Source organism: Gasterosteus aculeatus, chromosome 9 (assembly GCF_964276395.1).
Source record: "Gasterosteus aculeatus chromosome 9, fGasAcu3.hap1.1, whole genome shotgun sequence".
Classification (NCBI taxonomy): Eukaryota; Metazoa; Chordata; class Actinopteri; order Perciformes; family Gasterosteidae; genus Gasterosteus; species Gasterosteus aculeatus.
The window spans coordinates 18,221,875-18,249,416 of NC_135696.1; the positions used below are offsets into that span (position 1 = coordinate 18,221,875).

At 45.5% G+C, this 27,542-nt stretch overlaps 2 protein-coding genes across 10 annotated transcripts; one reads left to right on the plus strand and one right to left on the minus strand.

Annotated features, from left to right (window-relative positions):
- On the minus strand, positions 1 to 15,163 carry fam193a (family with sequence similarity 193 member A). 2 transcript variants are annotated; one of them, XM_040185708.2, is made up of 23 exons: positions 14,702 to 15,163; positions 13,607 to 13,675; positions 11,947 to 12,189; positions 9,417 to 9,583; positions 9,144 to 9,311; positions 8,297 to 8,543; positions 8,059 to 8,183; positions 7,700 to 7,847; positions 7,496 to 7,570; positions 7,294 to 7,368; positions 7,097 to 7,209; positions 6,473 to 6,715; positions 6,178 to 6,334; positions 5,866 to 6,009; positions 5,228 to 5,506; positions 4,691 to 4,913; positions 4,285 to 4,608; positions 3,707 to 3,989; positions 3,384 to 3,570; positions 3,003 to 3,242; positions 1,966 to 2,860; positions 1,331 to 1,412; positions 1 to 1,024 (listed from the first exon to the last, which is right to left on the minus strand). In XM_040185708.2, the coding sequence occupies exons 1-23, from the start codon at positions 14,921 to 14,923 to the stop codon at positions 931 to 933; spliced, it is 4,803 nt and encodes a 1,600-aa protein (XP_040041642.2). In that variant the 5' UTR covers positions 14,924 to 15,163; the 3' UTR covers positions 1 to 930. The 2 variants fall into 2 exon arrangements, with proteins under 2 accessions (XP_040041642.2, XP_040041641.2); XM_040185707.2 differs by having other exon boundaries at positions 4,237 to 4,608.
- A 185-nt stretch (positions 15,164 to 15,348) lies between these two features.
- arfip1 (ADP-ribosylation factor interacting protein 1 (arfaptin 1)) lies at positions 15,349 to 27,069 on the plus strand. Of its 8 annotated transcripts, none has more exons than XM_040185710.2 (10): positions 15,349 to 15,689; positions 16,931 to 17,298; positions 20,477 to 20,578; positions 21,280 to 21,388; positions 21,828 to 21,929; positions 23,193 to 23,305; positions 23,514 to 23,735; positions 24,558 to 24,715; positions 24,890 to 25,064; positions 25,153 to 27,069. In XM_040185710.2, exons 2-10 carry the CDS (start codon positions 16,933 to 16,935, stop codon positions 25,306 to 25,308), a joined length of 1,503 nt encoding a protein of 500 aa, XP_040041644.1. In that variant the 5' UTR covers positions 15,349 to 15,689; positions 16,931 to 16,932; the 3' UTR covers positions 25,309 to 27,069. The 8 variants fall into 8 exon arrangements, with proteins under 8 accessions (XP_040041644.1, XP_040041646.1, XP_077965415.1 ...); XM_078109290.1 differs by having other exon boundaries at positions 15,503 to 15,689; positions 16,931 to 19,389; XM_040185711.2 differs by lacking the exon at positions 15,349 to 15,689 and adding an exon at positions 16,597 to 16,824.
- The last annotated feature ends 473 nt before the right edge of the window (positions 27,070 to 27,542 follow it).

Genomic DNA, 27,542 nt, shown 5'->3' on the forward strand with positions numbered 1-27,542 from the left:
TCCTGCCGTACTACTGTATTCCATCTTTCAAAAAAGAAAGACAAGATTTAATATTACTTAACAATATGTTAAAAGTAGCCAGTTTGGCTTCAGTGTTAATACAATATACACTCTATAACAGATTGATAGTGTGAGTATTGTTCTTTTTTGATTTCATTCTGAAAGTATTCTGATACAAGCTGGCTACAGGTCAAAAATAAAGAAAACAAAAACTGTAACTGGTACACTTTTACTCAACAGTTTGTTAAACAGAACTTAAAAACCAAAAAAGAACATTGTCAAGTATTACGCTTTCCTCCTTTCTGTGAAACAGGGTGGTTGTAAGGGTGTGAGGTGAGGGGTGAGGAGGGGTGAGGGAGGTGGGGACCAGCTGACCAAACCCATTCCCTTGTCAATGTAGATGAGATGCCGTGCTAGGAACGGGAAACGATGGGATATTAAGCCACAATATCAAATACAGCTTTTAATTCAGTACATTTCTCTTTTTTTTGTAGTTTCCATTTTCTGTTTTTTTGGAAGGAAACCATCCAGACATATTAAGCATCTTTTGACGATAGGTAAGCCATTAAAAAGAAAATCATTTCAGACCATGGCTTTTTAAGTCAAAAGAAATGCCCAACTCAGAATAAAAGCACACAAGCACGCAAGGAAAATTAATCAGATGTAAAGTAGCTTTTTGTGATTCTTTTGTGTAATTTATTTCATATAAGTTCTGCAGGTGGATCGATCCAGATGGGTCCGTGTTGGAACCACACAGCAACAAGAACAAAGCAAGGCAGCGTGGGTGTGATTTGGGCACAGCAGGAGAGAAGTTCCAGGAGGACAACAGCTGGGTGGAGGTAAAGGGGGAGGGGTCGTGTGGGTCGTGTGGGTTGGAATAGCTGTTGAGGTTCTGATTGTGTCCCGACAGTCACTGACCAACAAGCAGCCTCAGTGTGCAGCGAACGTGGCTTTCTTCAAAGTAAAGTTTGACCAGTTGATGGAAAGCCGCTGGCGGGTCTGCCGGGCCGAATCCAGACAAAACCTGCAGGAGAAACAACCAAACAACGTCAACCTTCTGAAGAGCCACGCGGCATTCTTTATACCGCGGAGTTATAACGAGCGGGTTCAATTTCAATAGGGAAGGAGAGAAGACTACTATGTTATTTCCTTGTTGTCTTCTTCCTCGTCTCTGCCGGCCAATCAATGTGCGACTACCTCGTTGCTATTTAACTGTCAATCAACAAAGCAGCGTATAACTGTAACGTGTTTTTATCCACATTACTCCACGGGGGTACAAAAGTCGATATCTACATATTAGGTGTGTGTGTGTGTGTGGCAATGCATGTACCTTTTGAAATATTCCACCTCCCTCTCTGTCTCATCCATTTCTGTGCTATCAAGGTCGATGTCTTTGGGCAAGAATACGTCATCTGAAAAAACAAACAAAAGGCCTGTTAATTGCCATGATTTTAAAATATATTTACTATATTAATGATTTAATTTGCTTGAGTTGGAATTTCTACACATTAGTGGCTTTGAATAAAGAGGCGAGACGGGTTTGTCAGAGGAATAAAAGCGTAAATCTCCTGCACACTGTGGGACAAAACCGCTTTTATTCCTTTAACACAACCATCGTTATTAAGCAGATTCTACACCAGACGCCCAATGAGATTATCCATCTTTTTCCACCGCAACCTGGTGGTTCTGGTTTAAAAGGATAAATATGAGGCATAGGGTTCCGTATCAAAATAAGGGCACAAGTGAGATACTATATATATATATATATATATATATATATATATATATATATATATATGTGACATCCAGCTCTCTACAGTACGTAAAAAGCAGCAGCAATCTGCACACTGCACGCATTCACTATCAACGCTGTGACCCACCCACCCACCCACACACCCACACCCACACACACACACACACACAACACACACACACACGAAATTCCTTGTGGGCAATGAAACCAACCTATGGAGGAGTTGGGCTTTTCCCCCTTCTTCTTCTTGCTCTTCTTGGTCTTGCCTTTGGGCTGAGGGGATTCTGCACTGGGGGCTTTGCCGTTCTGCTCGGCCTGGGAGGCTGGAGGCGGTGACGGGGAAGGGTTTGACGCGGGCGGACTCCTCCTCCCTTCCTTCATCGGGGTCGGCGGTTGTTGTAGCTGCTGATGCTGCCTTTTTCCACTGGCGCCTCCACTGTGACACCTTTCCTCCCTCCTGGGTTCAGTGGTCGGGAGAGGAGCCAGGGCCTCGGCAGGCCTGATTCTGGTGGCTTTATGGTCCGGTGTAGTCCTGGGGAGGGTGCCGTTCGCTAGCTTTGCTGCCACATCGGAGCATTTGGGCAACTCTGGGGTTTTCTTCAGGGCAGACGCACAAGTGGCCACTTTGGCGGACGGCTTGGCCTTTACTTTGCTGGTGACCTCGAGCGAGGATGTAGGAGTGCCATTGTGGAGGAGGGCGTGACACTTGGCCTCAGTAGAAAACCCCCTCTCACTAGTGCGCTTGGGGCTGTGCTGTGTGTTGGGGCGGGGTGGCAGGGGCTCTAATCTGGGCTCCTTCTTTTCAGGGAGCCGGATGAGGGTTTGAAGCAGCGAGTGCGACTTTCCCTTGTGAAGGTTATCTAAGACGTTCTGAGCTGTCTGTCTGAGGGGCTGTGGGTTGTTTGGTGGGGGCGCGGTGTTTTCCTTCGCTTTCTCTTTCTTTTTCTTCTTGGCGGCCCGGTGGTGCTGCAGCTCTTGCAGCCGGAGCAGTTCCTTTTGAAGCGCTGCCTCTTCCTCTTCCTGCCGCTGCCGTCGTTGCTGCTCCTCCAACATCTGCTGCTCCTCCCTCTCGTGGGCCTCCGCCTCCATACGAGCCTTCTCCTCCATCTGAAGCACACAGAGAGAGACACGCTTTCGGGATTATGACAAGTTCGACCCAAAACAAATCCTGGTCGTCAACAAAGAGTCGTGCATTGCGTACTCCCAGAGACTGCACAGAGAACACCGGAGGTCATTGTTAAACATTTACCTTCTTCTGTTTGTGCCTCGCCCGTTTGGCCGCTTTCGAACTGGAAACCGGTTTGTTGTCGGCACTATTGATGAACTGCAATAGGTCCTCCACTCGCCTGTGGTCCTCCACCCCTCGATCCGGCTCGATCACCGGCTGCTGCTCCTCCCGTTTAGGCTGCTCCTCCTTACGTTTCGTCAGACGCAAGCGCAGCTTCTCTCGCATCTCTGCATAGTTTCGACTGGTCGGAGCAGCGGGGGGCTGGGAATAAAAAAAATTTAAAAACAGAATGATCAAAGCAATGATTACGTTGAGCAAATTGTGAAGGGGATCAATGCCCATTTCAAATTTAAAAAGAACTTGTAGATTTGAGGTGAACAGTATTAAGTGTGTGCCTCTCACCCCGCCGTGCCCGAAGAACTCGCAGTAGCAGCAGTCGCAGTACTTTCCTTCTTTCTGGTTGGTGGAGGTGGAGGTGGAGGAGCTGTGCTCGGAGCAGCTGTCGTCGTCCTGACTCTCCTCCCCATCGTACGGCTGGTGCTCGTACGCCCCGTTCCCCTCACAGCGATGGCCTTCGCAGTCCGGATCGCTGAAAAGAATCGAGCTATAAACTTGGTCCCAAATGAGACTTTTCGGTCATCGCAAACAACATAATCACATCTCCAAATCAATTTGTCTCATTCCATGGCATTAGGTTTGGTTAATGTCCTGTGAATCTGTGTTACCTGCAGACACTGGGTGGAGCACTGACGGGACCATCTGCTGAGGAGGCCGGGGGCTCGGCAGGCGGGAGGCACAGACCCTGGTGGGCTTCGATGAAGTCCGGGACTGGGGCAGCCATCTTTGGGAAGGGCTGTGATCCCAGTGTGGGAAGGTGCGTGGTGGGTGCTGGGGGAAGAGTGGGGGCCGAGAGTGGCGGGAGGGAGGTGAGTCCGGCGGGACAGTTTCTAGGAGGGGCTGGAGCGGGTGGCCTATGGTCCTCTTTACCTAGATTGTGAAAAACATCGTCTGGAGGAGGCAAGAATATATTGGTTCAGAGCATTGATTAGTTCTTCTTTGTTCTTAAAATTAAAGTACTCACAAACATTTTCACACATAGAAGCAAGTTAACCCATTTTTCTAAAATCCGTAAATTGCTTGTTTACGTTTCCATTATTTTTCTGCAGGGATAATTGTTTTTAAGGGGCCCATCAATTGATCAATATCAGGGCGAACCCAAGCGATTCTGGCGAACCGATGCTAGCGCCTGTATTACCTAAAGAGTTGGGTCTTTTGGATGCAAGGTGGATGAGGGGGTTATTACTTGACTGGACCGTGGTGGCAGTGCAGGACACAGAGCACGTGGAGGCAGAAGTGGCCATCACTACGCGGTTGGTCTCCATGAAGGCATCCTGGAAATTGTAGAGACACTTCTTCTTGGCGCCACTCTTCTTCTGCTGTTTGGCTTCTGAAGAGGAGCATGAAGACGAGGACGAGGACGACGACGAAGACGACGACAGCGACGACGAGGCGGAGCAGGAAGGGGGAATAGGGGTGGGCAGCGAGGGGTGCTCCCCTTGGGGGCCGATCGATGACGATGATGCTGGGGGGAGGGGCATGTCAGCGAGCGGCGGGCCGAGCACGTCACCTGTTGATAAATGTTGATTTTAACTCGTGTTTGTTTGGATTTCTTTTTTTGTGTGTCGTGCCGTGTCGTGCCAGAGGCTCACCTGGAAGGGACTCGGGCAACAGGACAGATGGATTCCAGCTCTTCATCACAGCAGCGTCCCAAAGGTTCTCAAACTTCAGCGAGAGACACTGCAGCGAGCTGTTCCAGTCTCCCGCTCCACATGCACCGCCGAAGCAGTTCTGGTAAACGTGCTCCGGTATCGATGGGCTGAAGGCCGGCTGCTTGGCCGCGGAGTGGTTGGATGTAGGATTTGGGGGCAAAGGCTTAAAAAGAGAAGAAATAGGTTGAAAACATTTATTGTGAGTATGAGAGACTGATTTGATCTGCTCTCAACTAGGATTGGCTCCAGCCTGACCCCTTGTGGCAGACAATTTAAATTACAGGGAAAGTGAAACTAAAATGCAATTGTGCTCAGTATTGTTCTTGGAAACATCAAAAATCCCCAGTGATACGGAAATGAATCCACCTTCTCGTAAAAGGTCCAGTCATAGATGCAATTTGTCATACTAGATAAAGAAAGTAGTCGGGATGAAATAATTCGCACACAGTGGCGTGTGGGCTCTGGGATTACGCTCACCTTGTTGTGCGTGAGAGGAGGACTGGGAGGGTAAAGTGTAGGGTGCAGCAGGGGTCGGGAGAAATTGTGCAGGGGCAGGTGGCCGTGGATGTGGGGGTAGAGGTGGAGGGCGGGGTGGGCAGGAGGTGTCTTGCTGTCTGTGAAGAACTGGTGTCCAACAGTGGGAGGAGGTGCAGCGTGGAGGCGACTGGCGGGTGGGCAGGTTGCAGGGGCGGGGGCCGAGGAGCCCGGGTCTTGGTTGCACACGTGGCACTCGCAGGCATGCTGGACCGGTTCTACCTGAGAGTGGGGACACGGGTCAGAAATCCCTTGTGTGATTTGTATTCTGAAGTGTCTGTTCCTCCACTCTGAAATATTATCTTGTTATGTTGACGTTGAAACAATCATTTGTTTGATAGATTTCATCATTTTGTCCGTCAACGAATCTTCTCACTAATTTGTATCCGCTAATTTCAATGTGTGGATTTCCTTCAACACTTGGGGGGGTGGGGAAACAAATTGTTGGATGTATTTGCCATTTTCTAACTTTTTCAAGTTCAAGGATTTGACAGCTGTTTCATTATGAAAACAAACTTTCAATCACTTTATGTCCAAGCAATTGTAATAAACAAAGCTTATTAAAGAAGGTGTTACCACACCTGTTGGTGGTTGTAAGAAGGTGGAGGGCTGATGGTCTTTCCGGAGGAGAGCTCCTCCCGCTGGCCAAGGGGCTCCCCACCGACCTCACCATACACTTCCTCCTCGTCACCCTCTGATGAGCTGCTGCTGCTCATCCGAAGACACTGAGGTAGAAATGTGTTGAACATAGAATATACAATATGAAATTAGGTCAGGAACACTGGACACAACCGGGTTCCACTCATAAGGAACATCGATTCCATCATCCAGATACCTCGCCGGGGTTATTCACAACTAATCGGAGTATTTTCTTTTCTTTACACAGAACTCACCCCTTCCTTTAGTTCCCCGTTCTCGCATTCTCCATTGATGTCACTATGGAGGCCGTTACCAGCAGCGGCCACAACACTGCTCTCCTCATAACCAGTCAGAGGGTAGATGTCCCCGAACTTATTGGACAACGGAGGCACTTCGTCATCATCACTGATACTAAAAGAAGACATGAGGAAATGAGTAAACGTGTCCGAGAGAAAGTGACAGAGGAGGAAATGATTGTTTTATATGACGAATAGTGCCATATAAAATGCGCCTAAAGCCTAAAGCCGTAACTAAGACTCGCTGACTTACAACGTGTTAGTATCTCCTTCAGGCAGAATGAGCCGTGGATGCTGCTGGATGGTGATGGGGGAACTGGAGTTGGAGCCGGAGGCGGAGCTGCCGGAGGAGAGGCTGGGGGGGTGCACCTGAGCCAGGTAATCGTGGGGGGCTTCCCCTTGCAGGGGCAGCTTGATGTGGAGGTCCTCAGCGATGGGAGAGTCCATGATGCCACAGGTGAGGATGTGGGATAGACTACAGTCATCACACGTGCACCTGTTGGCAGGGGTGGGTGATACGGACATTCTTTATACTACAATAATTAAATCCACATATGTAGGTACATCCATCCTCTTAAGTCAATGTTACCTCTCAAAACCATGTTCTTGACATAATACAATATCAATAAAAGGCCCTATGATGAAATTATTACCAAACCTCACCCATTAGGAATAAAGGGGGCCAGCTCATAGCGGTCTTGCTTCGGATCAAAAAACATCCCATTTAGTGGGACATCACAATGCGCTCAATGGGATGTTTTTTGTACGAGCTCCTTGAAGCCCTCGGCCATTTAAGTTGTTAAATGGCCGAGGGCCTAGATAGCTCCAGCTCTTCATGAGACAGTGGAAACGCTGCCAACCAATTGTGGATACTCACCTTCTTCTATAATTGCAGTTTGGGCAGTCTGGAATACTCAGACGAGATGAGAGCATCCTCATGGTGTCTGTGAAGTAGTGTTCTCCGGTGGGGGGCTTCTTACTGTTGGGTAACTATATAAAGAGAACGCAATCTCAAAAACAGCTTCGAGATGCAGAACTACACGTTCAAAACCGGTCCACAATATTGTTGTGTACCTGTTCTTCTATGAACCTCCTCTGCTTAAAGAACTCCCAGTCCTCCTTCAGCATTCGCTGCTTGGTCTTCAGAGTCTGGAGATGGGCAAATAATTATAACAGTGTGAACCTCCATGAATGAAAGAAATTACTATTTGAATTTGAGATAAAAAAAAACAACCTTTTACTCTGTTATACAAGGTATAATTTTCAAGTCGCTTACGTTTTTGCTAATCAAAGACTTGTGGGGCTCTGTTCTTTGGTTGGTGAGACTCTGACCCTCCACCTTGAAAAGCAGCTGCAAAAGAGGCACAACCGTAGAGCTTTAATTATGCAATCTTATTATGCAATCTTAAAAAAAAATCTTTTTATGAACGTGCCATTTCCTGTCTCAAATATGTTTATGCCTTGTCTTGGATGTGTGTACCTGTTCGTCTACATAGTCATCGATCCTCTTCTCACATTCCTGCCATTCAGTAGCCACCAAAGCCATGTCATGCTGCAGTTGATGGTAACTTCCTAACGAGGTCCTGTACATATCTTCGTTGTATGAATCGTGGGAGGCTGTGCCATGTCTAAAGAAAAAAGCAGGGTAACACAAGTAATCAGACACTTGAATGGTTCAATTTGACAACAGATGAGTAGTTAATTTGAGTTTACGAATGTAAACAGTTCATTTGAGTTTGGAACATTGGTCCAATGTGAGTCAATAACAGCAGATTTAGTGATTGCGGTGTACGAGAGACTAATATCTTCTCTCATTATTCTAGTTTAACCATATCTTACTTCAGCTGTGCAACCAGTGCAGGTAAACTGCTGTGCAAGACGGGTTCAGAGAACACCAGATTCTCAAAAAGGTGCTTGTTGTGCAGCTCCCACGTCACCTGGAACTTCTGAAGGTGCTCATTTTCCTGAAAAAAACAAAAACATTGAGAATCATGGACATGATGAGAGACTCTGCATTGCCTTTGCAGGACAGCTAACACGGTTTCAGTAGCCGTGTCTGCACCGAGGATAAACTCACCAAGGTGAGCAGAAAGCTGCTGATGGTGCGTGCAGCTTGACAGAGCGCGTTGTACTCCTCCAGCAGCAGGGAAATGAACTGGTAGGCCTGAGGAGGACCCAGGGCTGCAGCCACAGTGCCCGCTGGTCCTGCAGTCTTGGGTCCCGTCGAGAGGTGCTTCAGTAGCCGCACCTTCATTTCCAAGACGTATTCACGCGCCTGCTGCTCCAACCGTTGATACAGCTGGTAAGGGTCCTTCTCACAGAGTCTACAGGCGGAAAGAGGCAACACATTGAGACCGGACTAACTCACAGAACGTAGACTTTGTGGGTAAAGTCTGAGTATTTCCGTGGCTATCTCCTCCCATTATTATTCTGTGCCATGTATATTACAACAAGGGCCATTTTGCTGCATCCTGTGCTTAACGCCACCCAGAACGATGTGGTTGGTTTTAAGAAATGACAAAGCGAGAAAGTCTTTTCCCCTGGTAACAGAATGATGATGGATGCAACCAGGAGATGTGCCTTGCTATGTGATGTTCAGACAAGTTGGAGTTATTAAAAATAAAAACTACGCAGAAACTACGACCAATATAAAACTAGTTCCTTCTTTAATCTCCCCCTTGTTTACAGTTTAGAAAGTTCCCTCGGTGAGTCATGGCACAGTCGATGGTTGGAAAGGAAATAAAGGGGCATCGGGTTTCTAATCTGACCGATACAATTGATATGGAATTAGTTTCAACTTGTTGACATTATTCCTTTCAAAGGGATTTTAGGCCGGATTGTTTTTACACAGGCTTTTCTTGAATGCATCCAAACAGAGACCCCTAGTGGACAAACACCCAGAAGACAGAAATCAGTTGTTTTACCTATCGACCAGCTCCTTCATGCCCTCCTTGTCCCTCTCCAGGGGCTGGTCGTGGTCATCTGCCAGTGGTGTTCCTGTCTGACGGTAGATGCAGCGCACCAGGTAGCGGACCTCGGACCAGTGGTTCTGTAGCTGCTGCGACTCCCTCTCCGATTCCGCAGAGATCTCCCTGTTATTTGGGACATAAGTGAATTTGAGAACAGTCAACAAAAAAAGACTAAAACAATGCATTCAAATTCAATTCCCTGTCAACGGCAATCGCTGCGAAACTGACCGCCTCTCGTTGCAGGCTTCACAGCTGCACACGGTGTCGGCCGGTATCGGCGCGGTGAGGTCTGGCGCAGGCAGCATGGGCACAGCAGAGGTCAGTCGGTCCCCTGTGGCTGCCTCCTGGCCGAGGTTTCCGTTCCCCACGGGCATGTGCAAAAGGAAGTCCTGGCTCTGTAGGAAACATTCCAGACACCACAGTGAGATACCCAGCGGTTTTGATGCTTTCCCGAAGTTAGACAGGAGACCCAGTCCTGTGTTGTTTGTCAATTCTGTTGATTATGTTCATACTGACACTGCTGCATCACAGCAAGAGGGACGGCTTTGTGTGGAGTCTGCTTGCCCTCCACGTTCTCTCTGCGGTTTAGATTAGTTGACCTTAAATGGCCCTCAGGTGTTAATGTGAAGGTTTGTCTCTATGCGTCACCCCTGTAACCTCAGCTCAAAGTCAGCTGGAAATACGCTTCAGCATCCCAGAGAATTCCCCTGAACAGGATAAGGGGATAAAGGTGATGGCCGTTTCAATGCCTTAAGTCCAAAACATAGAGCAACAACACATTACATGACTGCCACAGTATGTGTTACCATACCATACCATCCCAAATAACAAATAATATGAAGATTGAATGCGCACCCGCTCTACCCCTGCGCCACGACGACCCCAGAAGATGGTTGACTGAGACGTCCTCAGATTGCTTCTATTAGATACATTACAGGTCATTTAGCTGATGCTTTTATCCAAAGCAACTTACATTTTTAACCCATGGCTTATTACATTTTTGCCTGGGGAGCAATTAGGGGTTTGGTGTCTTGCTCAGGGACACTTCAAGATGGGACATGGGGCAGCCGGGACTGGAACCACCAACCTTGCGGTTCCCAGCGCACCCTGTCTACCCCTGCGCCACGACACAAAGAAGAAGGACGTGCTATGAGCCGACAACAGCAGCCCGGGATCAGCCAATCCAAGGAGAGGATCTTGCTCCCCAACAGGGATGTCAGGGGGCGAGTGTTTCTCCCTTGAATCACTTATTAAGATACATGCCGATGTGAGAGATCAGAGACGGCCGCCTCATCATCAAAAACCCAGCGCAGCGGTCATGTTTCTATTGGGTCCAACCCTTCCGCAGAGTAAAAGCTATCCGGTGGCTCGGATGTTTACTACGTGGCCGTGACATTCTGAGTCAGCATCAAGCCCACTGCTGGGAGGATGCAGAGGGACAATACATTAAAGAGGAAACCAAACCCAAGCCACACAGCCATGGTGCATCCACAACAAGGAGAGCAACCGCTCTGACATAGCGGTCCGCCTTGTGTAAAGCCTTATGGTTTAGTTTGTATATGAACCAGCTCAGCAATACAACACCTACAACCACTTTAGATACAAGTGACGTTTTCAGTGGTACAACTGACCACTGTTAAGAATGTCCCTGCATTTGGAGAGGTATAAACTTGGGAGAACCTTAAAACACGGGACAGAAAGGATGCGTGTCATTGTAGTAAAGGAAAATTGCAACAGCTGTAGGCATGCGTTAGTTTTGAAATTCTGATACAATGAAACTCTGGTGGGGTTTTTTTGATCAATGATTCAGGAACTCGCCATAAGTCAAAGACGATGATCCAGAATGTGTGTTAATTATTAATTGTAGTTAGCAGAGATGAATTACACGATACTTTGAACAGACAAGAGTTTACTTGAGGCTCAGGTCACTCAACCAACAACGATGCGGCATTTTTAAATCAGCCATTGGTTCCGCTTAAAAATGAATAATGCAAGATGAAACTATTGCAGCAAATGACTGCTCATAACTTGCACTTTATAAAATAAAACATGTAAAGGAGGGGTTTCTTCATTTATATATATATATATATACACATACATATATATATATATTAGAGTTTGTATTCCAGTAAAAACAAAAACATATTTTTCCGCTTCTATATTGGCGTTGTCCTCACAAAAGGCGCAAGCTGAACACATAAAGGAGCTCTTTATATCAACAGGCATTAGTCTCATACAACATGCGCATTCATACAACTCAGGCCAGAGAGCATCATCACAGTCATGCTCTGATGCGTCAGGCAGAACCAACTGCAAAGTGAAAATAACATTAAAAGTTACGCTTACACACACCGTAAAGAATATAGCCGTTTTTAATCCACTGCATTATCCTTTGTTTTACAAAAGGTGACCCTATTTGCATATTTTGGCAGAGTTACTATCGTCTAATTATAGTTCAAAGTGAAGCAAATTCAAAATACGTCTTTGTTGTTGGTTTTTAAACAGCAACACCGGTTTCTTCTGGTTGCTTTTCTGGCATAGAAACACAAGCGCTACATCATCCACTGAGAGACTGGCTGCAGCTGTGCGAGTTGAACATCAACCCTTCAGTGCCGAGACGGATGACGTTTGCAATTTGTGGAACCAGGGAAAGGACCAGCGGGTCGCTCACTCCATTCACGTACTTTTCCCCGTCGTCTTTGAACTTCCGACACCTTCCCGCACAACATCGAGACACCGTTACGCCGTGGCGTCTTACCCCCAAAGACTGCTCCAGCGCAGTGTGTCGGTCCTCCTTCTCCACTGTACGTCTGCAATCGGAGCACACCCACAGAGGCAGCTGGAGGGCGCTGGCGGCCTTGTTGGGCTGCGTCGTACCGTTCTGGCCCGAGATCCCCGCCTCCGGCGGTATGGGAGTGTCTTTGCGCTCGCATCGGCATAAGAGGCAGCTATCGCCGGCCGTGTACGGAGCCCGCTTGTTCATGCCGAACGTGAACGGGGTCTGTGGAGAGTACGCGGTAGTGAGAGGAAGACAACCCATCAGGTACCAGACACATAAATGATCATTTAAATGTTTTCATTATAACACAATGAAAAATGACAGAAAAATAGTGGGATTGCGGTTGTTGTGTGATAAACATTAAAACACTTAAATCCCTATGGACCTAAAGCTTTTCTTTAAAAAATGATGTGGAAATTGATCCAAATTCTCTCCAGGATGAACCTGTCTGCGATACATAAGTCTGCAGCTCAACTTTGTAAACCTTTGCATTCTGGGTAAACCAGCTATGTAAACTGCCCCTCATTAAAACACTGGAACCTTTTCTAAATGTGCAACCTCCTCCGTGAGCGAACCACAAACACATAGTTACCAGGGAGACAGTTCAATTAATGATCTCAACATTGGCACATGTTTTTAAAAAAAGGGTGGCTTTGCATCTATGTCAGCATCATTTTCTGGGTGTACCAGTAGTTTCCATGAGATTCTCAATCTGTGGGTTACACATTCGCTCCTCTAGCCATAGTATTTTCTGTGCACTTCTTATCTTGCCTGTATAGCTTGGTATACTGTAACGGTCTGACAAAAAGTAGCACAGTAACAACTAAATGAATCTGTGTATTATATTTGAGAATGTGTTTTGCCTGACCTATTTAGAGTAGCATAGTAGCATAACATAAGCAGTGTTAACAACATAAAAAAATACCAGGAGTGCATTATTTGATTTGTTGTACGTGCAGAATGACTTTGTTTAGTGTCAATGAAAATGATTTACATTCTATACGAATTTTACTGCATATGGCCACAGTTCTTTGCATTCAAATAGAAATCATTTGGACATAATGTCATCTCATTCATTGTTCTGATGCTGTGACATTCAGTGAAGCTGGTGATCTATGTTAGTGAATATTCATTTGACTGTCCAAGATCTTAACAACAGGTCAAAATATAGTTTGGTTGAAGACAGAATTTTGAGAAGTAGTTTGAAGACTGGTCCCGTTACATATGGCTGGATGCTAATAGTGCTGACCACGCATATGCAGCGTTCTAATACTGCTGTCAAAAAAAGTGCTGCAGAGACTGAGATGCCAGCTGTAATTGATCACTTAGTGCAGGCTGTCAATACGATGATTGGTAGCGTAAATAGTGATGTTGAAACAGTTCGATGACATGCGGTGGCATAGAGCCCCACTGTTGTTGCCCATAAGATTTTGATATATTTGACATTTCCGGCAGTTACAGTCACTAAACATTTCAAATTGTGCGTGCAAAGGTAAATAAAGAGCGACTTCTTCCCCTTCTGGTCTGCCTAAACTTCTGGCATAAAAGTGTAAACTATATTTGACGAATAGAGGGCGTTTTTTTCGAAATCCAACTCTGGACTTGAATCGATTTCTGAAACATCTGATGGGAAATTCACCTGAAGGATTGCGGAGAAGACCGCATTCACTGGTCCTTCTGTAAATTGTGGTGTAACACTGCTGCTTACCTGAGGGACACAAACAACTTGTTCATTACATAGAACCTACACACGATGTTAACCAGAGTTAGAAGTCTAGATCAGTCTTTTTACTGAGTTTCCAATAGATCTAAATGTGTTGACAAATACAGTTACTATACAGGCAGACTACAATGTAAACATAATGTGTCCATAACGGGTGTTATGGCATTTCTTCCCACTTGTGTAAAAACAGATTTAATTGACCCCGAAAGTGACCTGCTGAACATTAATTGCAATTAATTATCAACTACACGTCATTTACACAGAAATGAGCTAACACCCTTCGGCGTCACTGTTACTTGTGTTTTTCTGTGCTTACTTTTGTGGCAGTGGTGTAAAACTAGGCCACTGTGCTGATAGTTAGTTTGTTTAGCGCATTGCCTGTCGAACATAACGTAGTTAAAAGTCTTTATAAGCCAGAAAAGTGGAAGGTCAGCTTGTACACATCGAGGCCCGACGAGGCTGAAGTTGTTACTCCTCTCAACTGTTAGCCTTTGCTAGCATTCGTGTTTATCTGCGTAAAAGCAGCCTATCCGTCCGATGTGTCGAACCGCGCGACACTCCCAAATAGTCTTCGCTAGGCCGGTGTATTCTCCACCTACCGCACCTGGGCTGCACTTGCTAATAAACGACACTTCGCGGTGACTTAAGCTGCCGGTCGATTCGGCTGCGATGTCTTAAACTTGAGCTAACGGTGGTACGTCCCGGTTTGACTACCGCAGGTAGCTCAACGCTAATGTTTACGACAGTGTAACAAAAAAAAAATACAGCGAGGCTTGTCCGACCGGGCGGCCACTCGGACTCGGCACCACGGAGCGTAAGACGCGGCATTAGCGCTAATTGAGCCAGTTAAATTTCTTTAACTGGCGTACGTTGGCTCGCTAGCCGCACTCCTCGCATCGGTCTCGGGCCCAAATCAGACTGGTGTCGCTGCTAGCCACTCACACCGTTTTTTATTTTAATTTTTTTTTTTTTTAACATCCACCGGCTTCGGACGCGAGACACTCTCCTCACCTCTCCGTTTACGCCCGCCGCGGACCCGATAGTCCCGTTGCCCGCATTGCCGGTTGTTAAAAAGCTCACGACGGAGGCGGGTGTCGCTGTTCCCGCACAGCCCAGGGCCGAGGCGACCCCGGCCTTGCCACCGCTGGTATTGCAGACAGCGCTGCAACTACTGCCACCGCCCCGCTTGTTCTTCCTGCGTTTAGCCCCTCGCTTAGCATCGGTTGGGCTCATTTTTCGTCGGCGGTTATTCCTCCACGAAAGAAGCGTGACGACGTGCCGTCCAGACTTGGCCGGCGTCTCAACTGGAATCCCTGGCGCAACCACTCGGGCGTAAATCCGGTTGACAGCGATTTAGAGACTCCCCAAAAACGACAGACACTCTGTTCCATCTAAGTGCAAGCCGACTTCATAGACTCCAATATGGCCTCTAGCTGTGCTGCCTCAACTCGGCAGTTGGCGTTGCAACTGTGCGTCTCCCTGCCGGGGCTTCTGGGAAATTGAGTTTGTTGTTGTGTCACTTTTTTATTTTAGCAAACTACAGTTGGAACAACATACTTGCTGTTGTTTGTAGCGTAAATAATACAAGAATGACTGGAATTGCTCCTTGTTTTTTATTTGGTTGTAGAAAAAAAGGAATTAAAGTTATTTCAGAACCTCGGCCCCAAAAAACTGCGAGAATCACATCTGAACAGCAGGGGGAGAGCGCGCGCAGCGGTCCGCTTCTGATGACAGCCGAGGGCCGCGCGCACTGAGGCGGTCTTTCTCTTTTTTTTCCGGGGTTTGAAACCGCACGTCTGGTGTTCTTGAGGAGAGTCGAGCGCCGTCGATGGTACATTTTGGTAGTATACCTATGCGACTTCTGCCCCCGGCCCAAGGCGCCCTGTCTCTCGAGGGGGGAAAAAAGAGGTCGAGTACAGTTCGGGGCAGCGGGGACTCCAGCGAACCACCGCCGCGGCTAACCGTTCGTGCTAAGCAGTTAGCCACTAGCGCGAGACCGGTAAGTTAACGTACGGGCCAAAGTTGTGAGCATCGCCATTCGCTTGTGGCGTCAGGGAGGGTGAAGCGGGGTGGGGGTCGTATTATTAAACTTCGGCCGTTTAGTGCTTGTATTTAAAGTTATTACACCGGGTCGTTGTCCGCTGTTGTTGCTAGGTAAACGTTAGCAGGCGACACGTCAACGCCTCTAAAGCAAAAACGCGTTAAACTAACTTCGCAGAATCAGTGGACATCTGCGAGCTGGCGGACCGGGAGCTGGGGGAAACTTGCGTCATTTTCCTGGCGTGCCTCCTTTACGATTACCCGTAGCGATGGAATAGAACAATGGCACTTCCTTGTAGGGTGCATTTATGACTTTTTAGACCCCGTCGCTGGTCACGCTAGTCACTGTGTGCCGCAACAGGTGACGTTAGCTAATTGTTCATATGTGAAAGCCACTTCCGGTATGTTGCCATGATGGTGCCAATGTTTGACTGTCAACTGTAGGAACAACAGCATCCACGTCTCTGCCTCACTACCCGACCCGACCTTGCAATCGTCAGACGAATGGGTCGTATTTTCCCACAGCGAGCTGACAAAACTAGAAATCCACACCGTTGCATCGGCTTGGCAACACTAAGACCCTGTGTGTGTGTGTGTGTGTGTGTGAGTCTCTATTCAATGTATTTTTCTTATTTACGCTTGAGATCATTAGAATCAAATCAAAGTATTCTATATGTGAATAAATCACGAACTGATTTACAAATGGTTTCAACAAACAAATGTGTGGGCTGAAAAAGTATTCGCTGTATTTGCAGGAAATTAGTCCAAATAATCCCTGTGTGTGTGTGTGTGTGTGTGTGCGTGCGTCTTTGGCCCTGTGCTGTATGGATGCATATGTTTCAGAGGAAAACCGCATGGAAACAAATGTACAACCAGGCAACAATTAGATCAATTTATTCTACGTACCTTCACTCACAATAATACATTTGTGTTTATATGTCTTCTGTTGTAGAGATGTAGTTTCCACAATCCTGGAATATTTTTTACAGCCAGATGCTTTGAAGAGTGTTATTGAACAGCCATCTTGATTTTTTTTTTCAAAGATGTATATCTTGTAGAAAACATGCATGCCTAGCACTGACTTGAATGCACTGGTAGGTTTGTTTAATTGCACTCATTTATTTTATTGTTTTGGTGCACCACAGGCTGTCAGGTGGCTTGGTAGGACCCATTTATTCCCATCTATCTGTCTGTTTTCAGGTATGTCTGAAGTTAGTCTTGAGGCCGAATCGGGGAAGACCTCAGCCGAGGACTCTCAGATGGATTGCGAGCGGGATGAAAAATCAGAAGAGGGTTGGAGTGATAGAGAAGAACAGGAGAGTGTAGACGACAGTAGGCAAGGAGGGGACACAGACGAGGTGCTGTACGACATCGATATTGACAGCGCTGGAGAAAACGGTGACGAGGCCACTCTGGAGGAGGATGAGGGCGTTCAGAGGGCAAGTGCAGCACCGCTCGGCGCTGCACGCATGTCTGACAGTGTAGAAAATGAGGGACAGGGGATAATTCGTCACGTTGAAGCCGCTGAAACGCCATTGGAAAGTGGAGGTTCTCGCACTGAAACAAAGGTGATGTCTACCGTCGCTTCGGAACGCGAACCTCTCTAAGCGCTTCCTCCCTGTGCTCTTGTTCGTGTTGCCGCTGCGGTCTTTACTCGCTGTGATGGTGGTGGTCTCTTTCTAAAGCACCCAAACTTGAGCTGGGAAGCTTTATCTTACATGATCAACACATTTGTTTCTCCCTGGTAGACGTGTCGAGGCTTTCATTCTGCTTGGCTGGAGGTTTTAAAGCTGTATCGCAGGTGTAGCCGTCGCTCTGTGTTGATGGGGCAGTTAGTGGCTTTCCTTCCTTGTTGTGTGCTGCTCTGTGAGGTGCTTATACGTTTCTGTGAGCCGATCGAGGCTTCACATATTTCCTTTTGCTTTGTCTAAATGCTGGCTTATGTCAAAACAATAGTTGAGAAGGATGTATTTCTTTTTTACCATGCAATCACTGTATATTATGATAAAGTACAAGTCAGTAAGTATTCACTTCTCACTTCATTTTGCTCTGTTTTGTTGGACAATGCCTCTGTGTGCACAATGAGTGTCGATGTGAAATGAGACCATTTCCTCTCAGTGTTTCCCTGTTTGTAAGTTCCACATACCTACAAACACATGACTGGGTAAGTGCAGAAGATTGGAGCTCCAACTACACATTCTTTGGCAGTCCCACGATTCTTGTGTTACTGCAATGTGGGACTCCTTGCACTGTTGATTCACGTTTCTGGTTAAGTGCCAGTATTACAGGTCAGATTGCAAGGATTTCAAATCATAAATGCGTCGCTGTTGTATCCCAGAGTTGTCATTGTTTTAAATTGAGAAACATTTTCAGTCCTTTCTGCAGCTTGAACCTGGCATTTTGCATCCAGGTTGTGTTGCAATCTGCTGTAGTTTGAGAGGCAAGCGACGATTCTTTCCTCTTCAGCTGACGCGGCTAATTGGCGCAATTAGGTTATTGTTGTTACCCCTTCTTCCCACGTCATTTTAGCTCGTATCCAGGATACTGACCTGAAGGGAATCGCACTGGGTGACTTTCCATACCTGGCCTTTTCATATGCTGATTCATTTGCAGCCACTTTGCTCCGTAGGATCAGTAGAAGCTTCCCTGCAGATGTTGGCTTGTAATCAGTCCCGTTGCAATGTGAGACGCCTCTTAAAGTGAGATACATGGGTACTTCTGAAAAGGTAAAAAACAAACAAAAAAAACGTGCTTGTCAGCAGATCCAACCGGTTTTTATTTACATACTATTTTAGAAATGTGTGCAATCAAAGGTGTTTCTCTCCCTGGCAACCTGTTAGAACTTGAGTATTATCAGGTGGTTTGGTGTATCTGCAGTAGTAGGGGAAAGGTCTCCCAGCGCACGTCTCTGCTGAGCTGCTTGCATGCAGGCGTCAAATGGCCTTTTAAGTATTTATGTCACTGTCTTTCTTACACATGCCGACCGTAAATCTTTCCTTTGCTCATTTTGATATTCTGGTTGAGCGTGTAGGACTTCTTTGGTTCCTGGCTTTAAAAGAGGAGGATTCAAGTCTGATTTGCTACACTAAGCTCTTCACATACATTTCAACCCTTTATAAACACATACAATAAATGGAAAATATTTTTCTCCATAAGATCACTTTTCCCACATTTTTTATGATGCTTTGTTTTTGAAGGAGTTTTGATTTTAAATCAAACAAACCATTTTCTGGATGTCTCTTTTAAATAGCATTCTTTAATATAATGAGCTATAATCAAATATATTTTACCATTACTTTAGGGAATTTGATCCGTCAGTAAGTACATGATTTTAGCTTTGCCATATAAATGTGTTAATATGAACCCACGATTTAATCTGACTTTCCTCCTCGCAGTGAAGCCGGCCATTGAGTCAGTTAATACAGGTCCCAGATCTCGTTACATGGTGATCTGGTAGCTATTTGCATTATTTAAGACGCTTGTCAGGGTCCAGGCTTAGCCGAAGGAGCCTGTTCCAAGATGAACATTCCGGTTTGTTGATTTCTAATCCATTGTTTCTGTCTTAGCCTCTTTGCCTGGCGTCTCATTAATCCACATTAACCAGCTTTACAGCATCAGACCTCACAGAGCTCTCGCATGTAAGGTGTTTACAGCGTCAGGTCAGTGTCCTAGTTCCTAAGTCCACAGTTATTAGGCCGTAAATTGAACCAAAACGAATACAGCTGCATCTTCAGCCTTCAACTTAGTTTATTACAAGCTGGAGAGAACTGACGTTGCCACAAACTGTTCCCTCCACCCTGCTGCTCGCTACGAGCCAACATGTAAATGTGCGTCTGAGACAACCGCTGTCATTTTAATCCACAGGAGCAATCGGGAGGAACCACGATCTGTATGTTTTGATAAAGATCAGAGTAGCCCTCTCATTGTGATTGTTAATTATATTCTAGATTGATTTTTTATCAATGCGTCACAAAATCTTTCTGCGTTTAACCCCGAAAAAGACCGGCTCTAAAACATGATGAGGGGTTTACTGTGTTATGAAGTAACTGATGTCAGTGTATGTAAAATAGAAACATGTATTTGTTAGGAACTGCAGACATGAACGTGGCGGCCACAAAACCATTTATTGTCGATCCAAAACAATGTTAAGAGAACAACTTGATCCCCTTTTTCTTTCTTTGTATCGCATTGGGTGAAGGTGACACATTGTGTTTACAATGCTTTGCAAAAAACAAATGATTGTGTGTAATGCTTCTGATAACAGCCACCCCCCTGCAGTGTTTAGTAATTAAACAGGAACTAGGTTGGTGTCAAATAGGGTAGTGTTGAAAATGAATGCCAGTTGAACCTCAGCTGTCCTGGTAGCTGCTGTGATGCAACGCGTGTAAAACTCACTGAGCTCTTGGTGTCTAGCCGAAGTCAGTTATCTTTTAAAATGCAGACGGCACGTTTAACAATGTAGTATTTCATTCCCTTTCCCATTGTTTTCAGCATTGTATTGACCCGGATATCACTCTTATCGCGTCATCACGATGCGTAGCCCATTACTATTATCGTTATTGTGATTTTGAGCTACTGATCTCCACCTTGGTTGTGTCCACAAGATGGCAGCCCACAACTAATGCCTCCTACTGTGTCTTGGATCCTGAGTCCTCTTTTCTTAATAGAGGTCTCTCTCTCTCCTGACGGCGTTTGGGGGGAAGCTTTTAAAGAATAACCGGGTTCCTTTCACCCTGTTTGTCACAGGAAAGCACAATGACTGAAGAATCCCATAGAAGCTCAGCCGCTGAGATCCCAGTCACCAGCAATGGAGACCTGGATCAGAGCCCTGAGGCCACATTCCAGAGGGTAAGCGCTTGGTTTTGACGTCAGCGTCGCCCCAAACTGTTGAGCTGTCAGTGTGAGTTCACTGGCTTCCCAAAGTAACCTTCAGGGTTCTTCTTTTGGAAGATTCTGTTTGTAACAACAATGTAACCCTTTTTTTTTGGATGTCTTTCAATTTTACTAGCGAAGTTGAAAAGTCTGCTAGTGCCTGAAAATGAACAGTGCAAACGGAAAGGAAATTCCACAAAACGCTTCAGATCTTAATAATGCTTCTGCGAAGCAGAGACATTCTCAGACACTCGAGGTCCGATCCTTCTGCAGTGGAGTCCTTTAGTTAGTCTTATTCCCGATCATTTGACTGAGCGGGCAGTGCTTCCAGATGTGCAACCACACTGACCGTCTGCGGCAGGGAACACTGCTTTATGTTTGCAACGAGTGAACTTCAGTCATCAGTGACTCAAATGTTTTTTACACAATCTAACCTTTTCCTAAAGTGATGAATTAATAATTATGTTTGAGGGGAGAGTCATCAGTTATTCAAAGAGATGCAGATCACTGAGAACAGGTGTTTGGAGACCATGTTTATTCATTTTTCAGACTTCAGATTATTGAGAAGCAAATCTATTGTACTTGTCTGTACATTTTTACATTTTTGGCGTTCCTTGTCCACTAAGCCTGTTAAACAAAGTTTATATTGATTAGTTTTTTTCTGCTTTTTTTCACAGGACTCTTACCCCAGTGGCCCTAGGGCCCTAAATCTGTCAGACACCTGTGTCACCTCCAGCAACTTTGCCTCCACAACAGAAGGCATCATTGAGTCTGGACCATACAAAGGTACAACGGCTCTCCAATCTGTTCCCCAGCTCACCCGATTGCTTGTATTCACAGCGCTCCACTTTTGGGTTTTAATCTGAATTTGTACATCCAATTGAATTTAATGAGTTTCCTCTGATCTCCATGTTGTAACCCTTCTCTCCTTTTCATCATCAAGCCCTTGTTGCAAATGCAAATACGAGTCTCCGCATAGAGCGGGGATCTGCTGCAGCCGGTCCACCGCCATGTTGCCATGGCTATTTTCCATGTTACACACACTGGTTGGGCTTTTGTTCATAAACCCATTCGTGATGCGATGTAGGAGAGAGCCACCGCGACGAGATACACACACACACACACAGAGGAAATCTGCATCAATGAGAAGTTTCCCCCCCGTGCGCTTCTGTAGGCTGGATGGTGACGTACTAATGAATGAATCCTAACTGTGAATATCTCCCAGGGTCAGCAAGCCTGCCCACGTCTCCCGTGACACCTGTAGCTCCCAGCTCGGCTGTCGCTAGCCGCCTGGCGCGCTCTTGCAGCGATAGTCAGGCCGAGAAAGGTACCGGAAGCGAAGGAGTGTGAATCCGATGATGCTGAATCGTCACCATCTGCACACTGAATTAACCGCAGACCTCTCATACCTTTTTTTCCCCATCAGTTTCTCACCTGCTGCTTGTCCTCGCCGGCTGCGCTCCATTCAGAATCAACCCCCTCCCCTTCTTCTCCCTCCTAGTTTATGGGCTTTATCAGTCTGGGCTAACTGAAGTAGTCTTCGGCTTCGCAGTGGCTAATAAAATGTCTTTTACACACCCTAAAGTAATCTTTCCGAGGATCTACATCGCAGGATTTCTAGGTCTAATGAAACCGCTTTGCTGGGAACAAACTGCTTTCACACTTAATCGCTGTGGATTTTCCTGCTTGTAACCTTTGTCCTCGCTAAGGTTTGTGCCCAAATTCTCTCCCTAGTCTCTCTGTATGGAGTCCTTAAACTGAGCAATATTGTAAACGGTTGTCAGACTAGTAAAATGTATAATCGAATACATGAATAAATCAAGTGTATATTTTATACTCAGCCTTTTTAAACAAATTCCCTCAGTGGGTTGATTTAAAAAAATAATAAAAAAATACAGGTAGCTAAACACAACTAGCCAGTCAGAGCTACCTCCACGCATGCTGTAAACACAAAAGGCTCTAAACATGAGAAGAAAAACCATTAAAATAAACGGCTGTGGAACCTGCTTGTTTTGTCCCTTCTGAGTTGCTGTAGAAACATGACGCACTCTGCAAAGAGGAGCAGCGCTGTGTGCAGAAATGAAGGACTCGTTCTAAAGGGGAAAAAACAATTCTTGGGTGCAGACGTTTCTGCACTAAGGAAAACAGTGATTAATATTCTATTCCATTTCTGGTAATAGACCCCCGTGATGCTCCACGCTGGCCCTTTAACTGATAACATTAGTATGATGTATTCAGCTATATGTTTTTACTCATCAGATATCCTATTCACTATATTTTGTCAGTTTCTGCTGTCAATACCTTGCATTTCCCTTCTATACCCCAACCAATCAAGCACTTTTCATCACTATCACTGACAGTTTTTTTAAAATGGTAAGTTATGACTAATTTTGTTTTAATGTTCATTGTGACTTCAATAACCGTAGATGTCTTCTAATGCTAAAGTGTCCGTGTTAACGTGACAATCTCCTCACTCACTGTCGATTGGAACACTTTGAATTGTCCCGCGCTTCATTGTCACCGCAGCTCCTTCAGCCTGCCGACCCAATAACCCAATCACCCACTAAGTCAATGACTTTTAATTGTCCAGGCGCCACGAATGCACCGGCAAACAGTGGAGCGGTGGTCCTTTCAGATGACTTGAAGAGCCCAGCCATGGAGAAACTGGACCTAGTGAGGAAGTGGAGCATCAACACATATAAAGTAATCCTCTCTCTTCTTTGTTTTTATGTCCCTCCACACGCAGCTTCTTCTCGGATCTTTAGCCTCCACATTTATCCACGCTCAGTTCATTAGGGCAGAAAATGAACTAAGCCCCCAACTGAAAAATGTAGATAGTTGGTGTCCTTTCTTTCTTTGGACTCCCACCGGTCGTTTTTAATGTTTTTAAAACTGCTCTCGTCTCCTGCAGTGCACCAGGCAGATCCTGTCGGAGAAGCTGGGTCGGGGCTCGAGGACCGTGGACGTGGAGCTGGAGGCTCAAATCGAAGTCCTGCGCGACAACAAGAGAAAGTACCAGCATGTCATCAAGCTGGCTCAGACTCTGTCCGGTCAGCTGTCCCAGATTATGCTGACGCAGAAGCAGCTGGGCGACGCCTTCGCCGACCTCAGCCTCAAGTCACCGCAGCTGCATGTGAGTCCGAACATTTAGATTCCCTGTGATCGTTCGGATTGGGTCGGAGGGACGGGAAGGGCGTGATCGGCCTCACTTAGTGTCCCGACAAAGAGTCGTAAATAATGCAGAATGTGTATTGACTCGCGGGTTATCTAATCAGATTTATTAGAATACTGTTCAATGTTTATTATAAGTATCATAAGTTAATGGCTTAAAGGGCAGTAAAGCGTTTTGTATAATTCAAGGTGAGACCTCTAATTAGGTCAGATAAACCATATAACTACATTATTCAAATAACGAGCACATTCTTTTTCATATTTGAGTGAGTGCATTATATACGGATAATTACTCATCATAGAAGTATAAGAATGTATTTTGTATATTTCACATTGGTGCTATTTTTGTAATTTCGTGCGTCACATTTATTAACATAATTATTATTTCGGTGCTCAAAGGTCACAATTATCTTTTTAAAATAAACAAACCCTATTTTTGACCATAACTCTTAACAATTACAATGATAGTTGTAACAATTTCACAAAAATGACATAGTATAAAGTAATGAAGTGATGACATTTTTTGAAAAGTACGGATGCATTTAGGTGAACAACCAAGAATTTAGCTCACCCTGGATTCAATGTTTGTATTGTATTCATCAAATGTTAACCAAATGTTGTGTTTTCTCTCACACACACACACACACACACAGTTGTGATTATCACCGGCACTTCTGTGTATATACAGAATATACTCGGAGGATGTATAGTATTATGTTTGCACATGCAGATAAAAGCAAATAATAGCATCGTTCCCTAAAACCTGTTTGACTCTGTTCTTCAGGAGGAGTTTGGTTACAACGCTGAGACCCAAAAGCTTTTGTCCAAAAACGGAGAGACACTGCTGAGCGCCATCAACTTTTTCATCTCCAGTGTGAACACACTCGTGGACAAAACCATTGAAGACACCCTGATTAATGTCAAACAGTATGAATTTGCCAGGTATGTAATGATTGTGTGTGGGCGCCATCTCAAAGCCACAAAATGATAAAGCATTCGCAGACTCCGAACTCCCGAGTCCAAATGTACACGCGCTACTACCGGCCTCCATTTGTATGAATGCATAATAACGCCTTGCCGATTAGTGATGTTCTGTCTAAAATACCACACGTCCAGGGTCGAGTACGACGCGTACCGCACCGACCTGGAGGAGTTGAACCTGGGGCCGCGCGATGCCGCCACCATGCCCAAGATCGAGCTCTCCCAGCAGCAGTTCCAGATCCACCGCGCCAAGTACGAGAGGATGCGAAACGACGTCTCCGTCAAGCTGAAGTTCCTGGAGGAGAACAAGGTCGGCCGCGGCGGCGTCCTGCGACGGCCGTACGTTCCGCGTGCGGGCGCCGTCTCTTCATCTCCCCCTTTTCTCTGTCCCCAAACAGGTGAAGGTATTGCACAAGCAGCTGATCCTGTTCCACAACGCCATCGCCGCGTACTACGCCGGAAACCAGCAGCAGCTGGAACAAACACTCAAAGAGTTCCACATCAAGTTGAAAATGCCAGGCGGGGACACTCCATCTTGGCTGGAAGAGCACTAATCGCTCCGTTTGAGGCAACGCCGTCAGTTTGACAGGGAAATTCTACAGGACCAACCCCCCCCCCCCAACACCTCTCCTCAGCTCAACTGTCACTGCCTTTCAAACTTTCACTGTTGTTAATCTTCAGCTCAATACGCAAAATGAAAGAGAAGAAACCCTTTTACTCTTGTTGTTGAATCATCGTTTTCATCTTGCATTGATTTGAAATCCTAGGAAATGCACTTTTAAACTGTTTGATGAACCTGTCTGTCAGGAGAGACTGTAAAAGGCCTTTTGCAATCCAGCACATGAATGTCGTGTCTCAGCTCAGTAAGGAGAAAGTGCGGGATCCAAACGACTGCCAGTTAAACATAATTTACAGTACTTTTGCAGTAGGCTTCAGGAGACTCCGACCAGGAACGGGACGAGGAGGCATTCAGATGCAAAACGGCCTGCAAACGTAGTTTAACATTTTGGAAAATGTGCTTTTTTGCTTTCTCGCTGAGAGTTTAATACAAGACTACAGTCAGCAGCCGGTTAGCTTAGCTTAGCATAAAGACAGAAAAGGATTAGCTGTCAGTGCGACCTGGTTCTCTCTGAACGTGAAAGAAATTCAGCCTCCCGGCACATCTTAACCTCGCTAATACAAACAACCAAAGGGTAAGGAACCGAAGTTAAGACGTAGTTTCACATGCGCTTATGTGCACTAGGAGAAGACCAGGCTAACCGTTTCCCTTTGATTCCAGTCGTTATGCTAAGCTAAGATAAACACTTATCTTTAAATTAAACGTATGCATGGAAACGTTTCTTCTTCTCGTCAAACTCTCCACCTAAAAACGGATGCGAGTATTTGCTGAGGTGTAAAACTATTTATTGTAAATGTTTATATCAAATTGAAGTCTGTGACAACACGTCCTTCAAGTTGCGATATGATAATGCAGACAGGATGCTGATTTTAATCCGTATTGTTCTTTGTTTGGCATTTGACTGAAAGTGTTTTGATTCTATTCAATTCCAGAGAAAACAAAGGACCAGCCTTATGTGACTAAACGTGCCTTGAATTCGCTCTACTCTTCAATATTTGTTCGTTTTAAAGAAAAGGCGCTTTCACTACGAGTTTGCAGGAACAGTTCTCAGCGGGAGAGAGTGGACCAAACACACACACACACACACACACACACACACACCGTGTACAACTGTACATGTTTAAACACTCAACACAACACACATATGAAAGGTGTGGTAACAAACACTCCAGAGAGTCACAAAAGGTTTTCGAGACACAATGTTCTCAAAGATATTTATCGTTGCACATTTATGCATTTGAGACTGATTAAAAAAAAATATGTGTGGTGAAAACCAAAATACGATTAATGTTTTGTAAACTTGAATTTGCTAAGTTTGTTTCATTGGGTGACATAAACGTATATTTTTCAAAGCGGACATACTCTGTGCTGTTATCGATAACCAGCTGGTGATTTGTACTTTTCTTATGAATCACTATAGCAGTTTGAGAGTGTGAATCTTGTACAACAATCTATTGTGTCCCTGAAATAGATGGATATATATATATTTGTAATTCTCTCTATTTTACCTTGTAGTTTACCACCAATGCTGCCACTTGGCTTTTGCTTTTGTCTCTTTCCCTACAGAATGATGTACAAGTATGTGCTGGTTGCTCTTCACCTTCTTTTTAATCACTAAACATTGACAAAAGACCAGAGAAGGATCCTCAATGTTGTGTAAACTCTTTGAGAAGATTAAAGTTTCTTTTCTTTATCATCCAGTGTTGCTTTGTAGCAGCGGCTCGTATAAGGATCCCCAAACGGGTACCAACAAAGCGGAAAGATGCCGGCATTATGCCTGTGATTCGCCCCGCTACGTTCTGCATTGATGTCCCCAGTTAAACTCTTTCTGCATCCGTCCTGGTTTTTGTTCAGTGGTGGTTTAAAGGCCGTTGATATGTGGATTCAAATGACTTGTGTTTACTTAAGTCCAGGTGCTTTTAGGTTTTTCACCACCACGTCCCTGCCACACCCTCAATGTAAGCTCTGCAGGATGCGGTTAATCCTCAGGGAAGCCGCGAGGAGGTCGGTCACAGGCGAGGTGATGTGTTAATGTGTCAATCAAGTCAAAAGACGTCGCTGAGGAAATAGATTTCAAACTGCAAGTTGGAAATCATTTCTAAAGCATTTCTAATCATTTAATTTCAATAATCGTTAGAGGTTAAATTATAGTATTTAGGCAGCAATGAT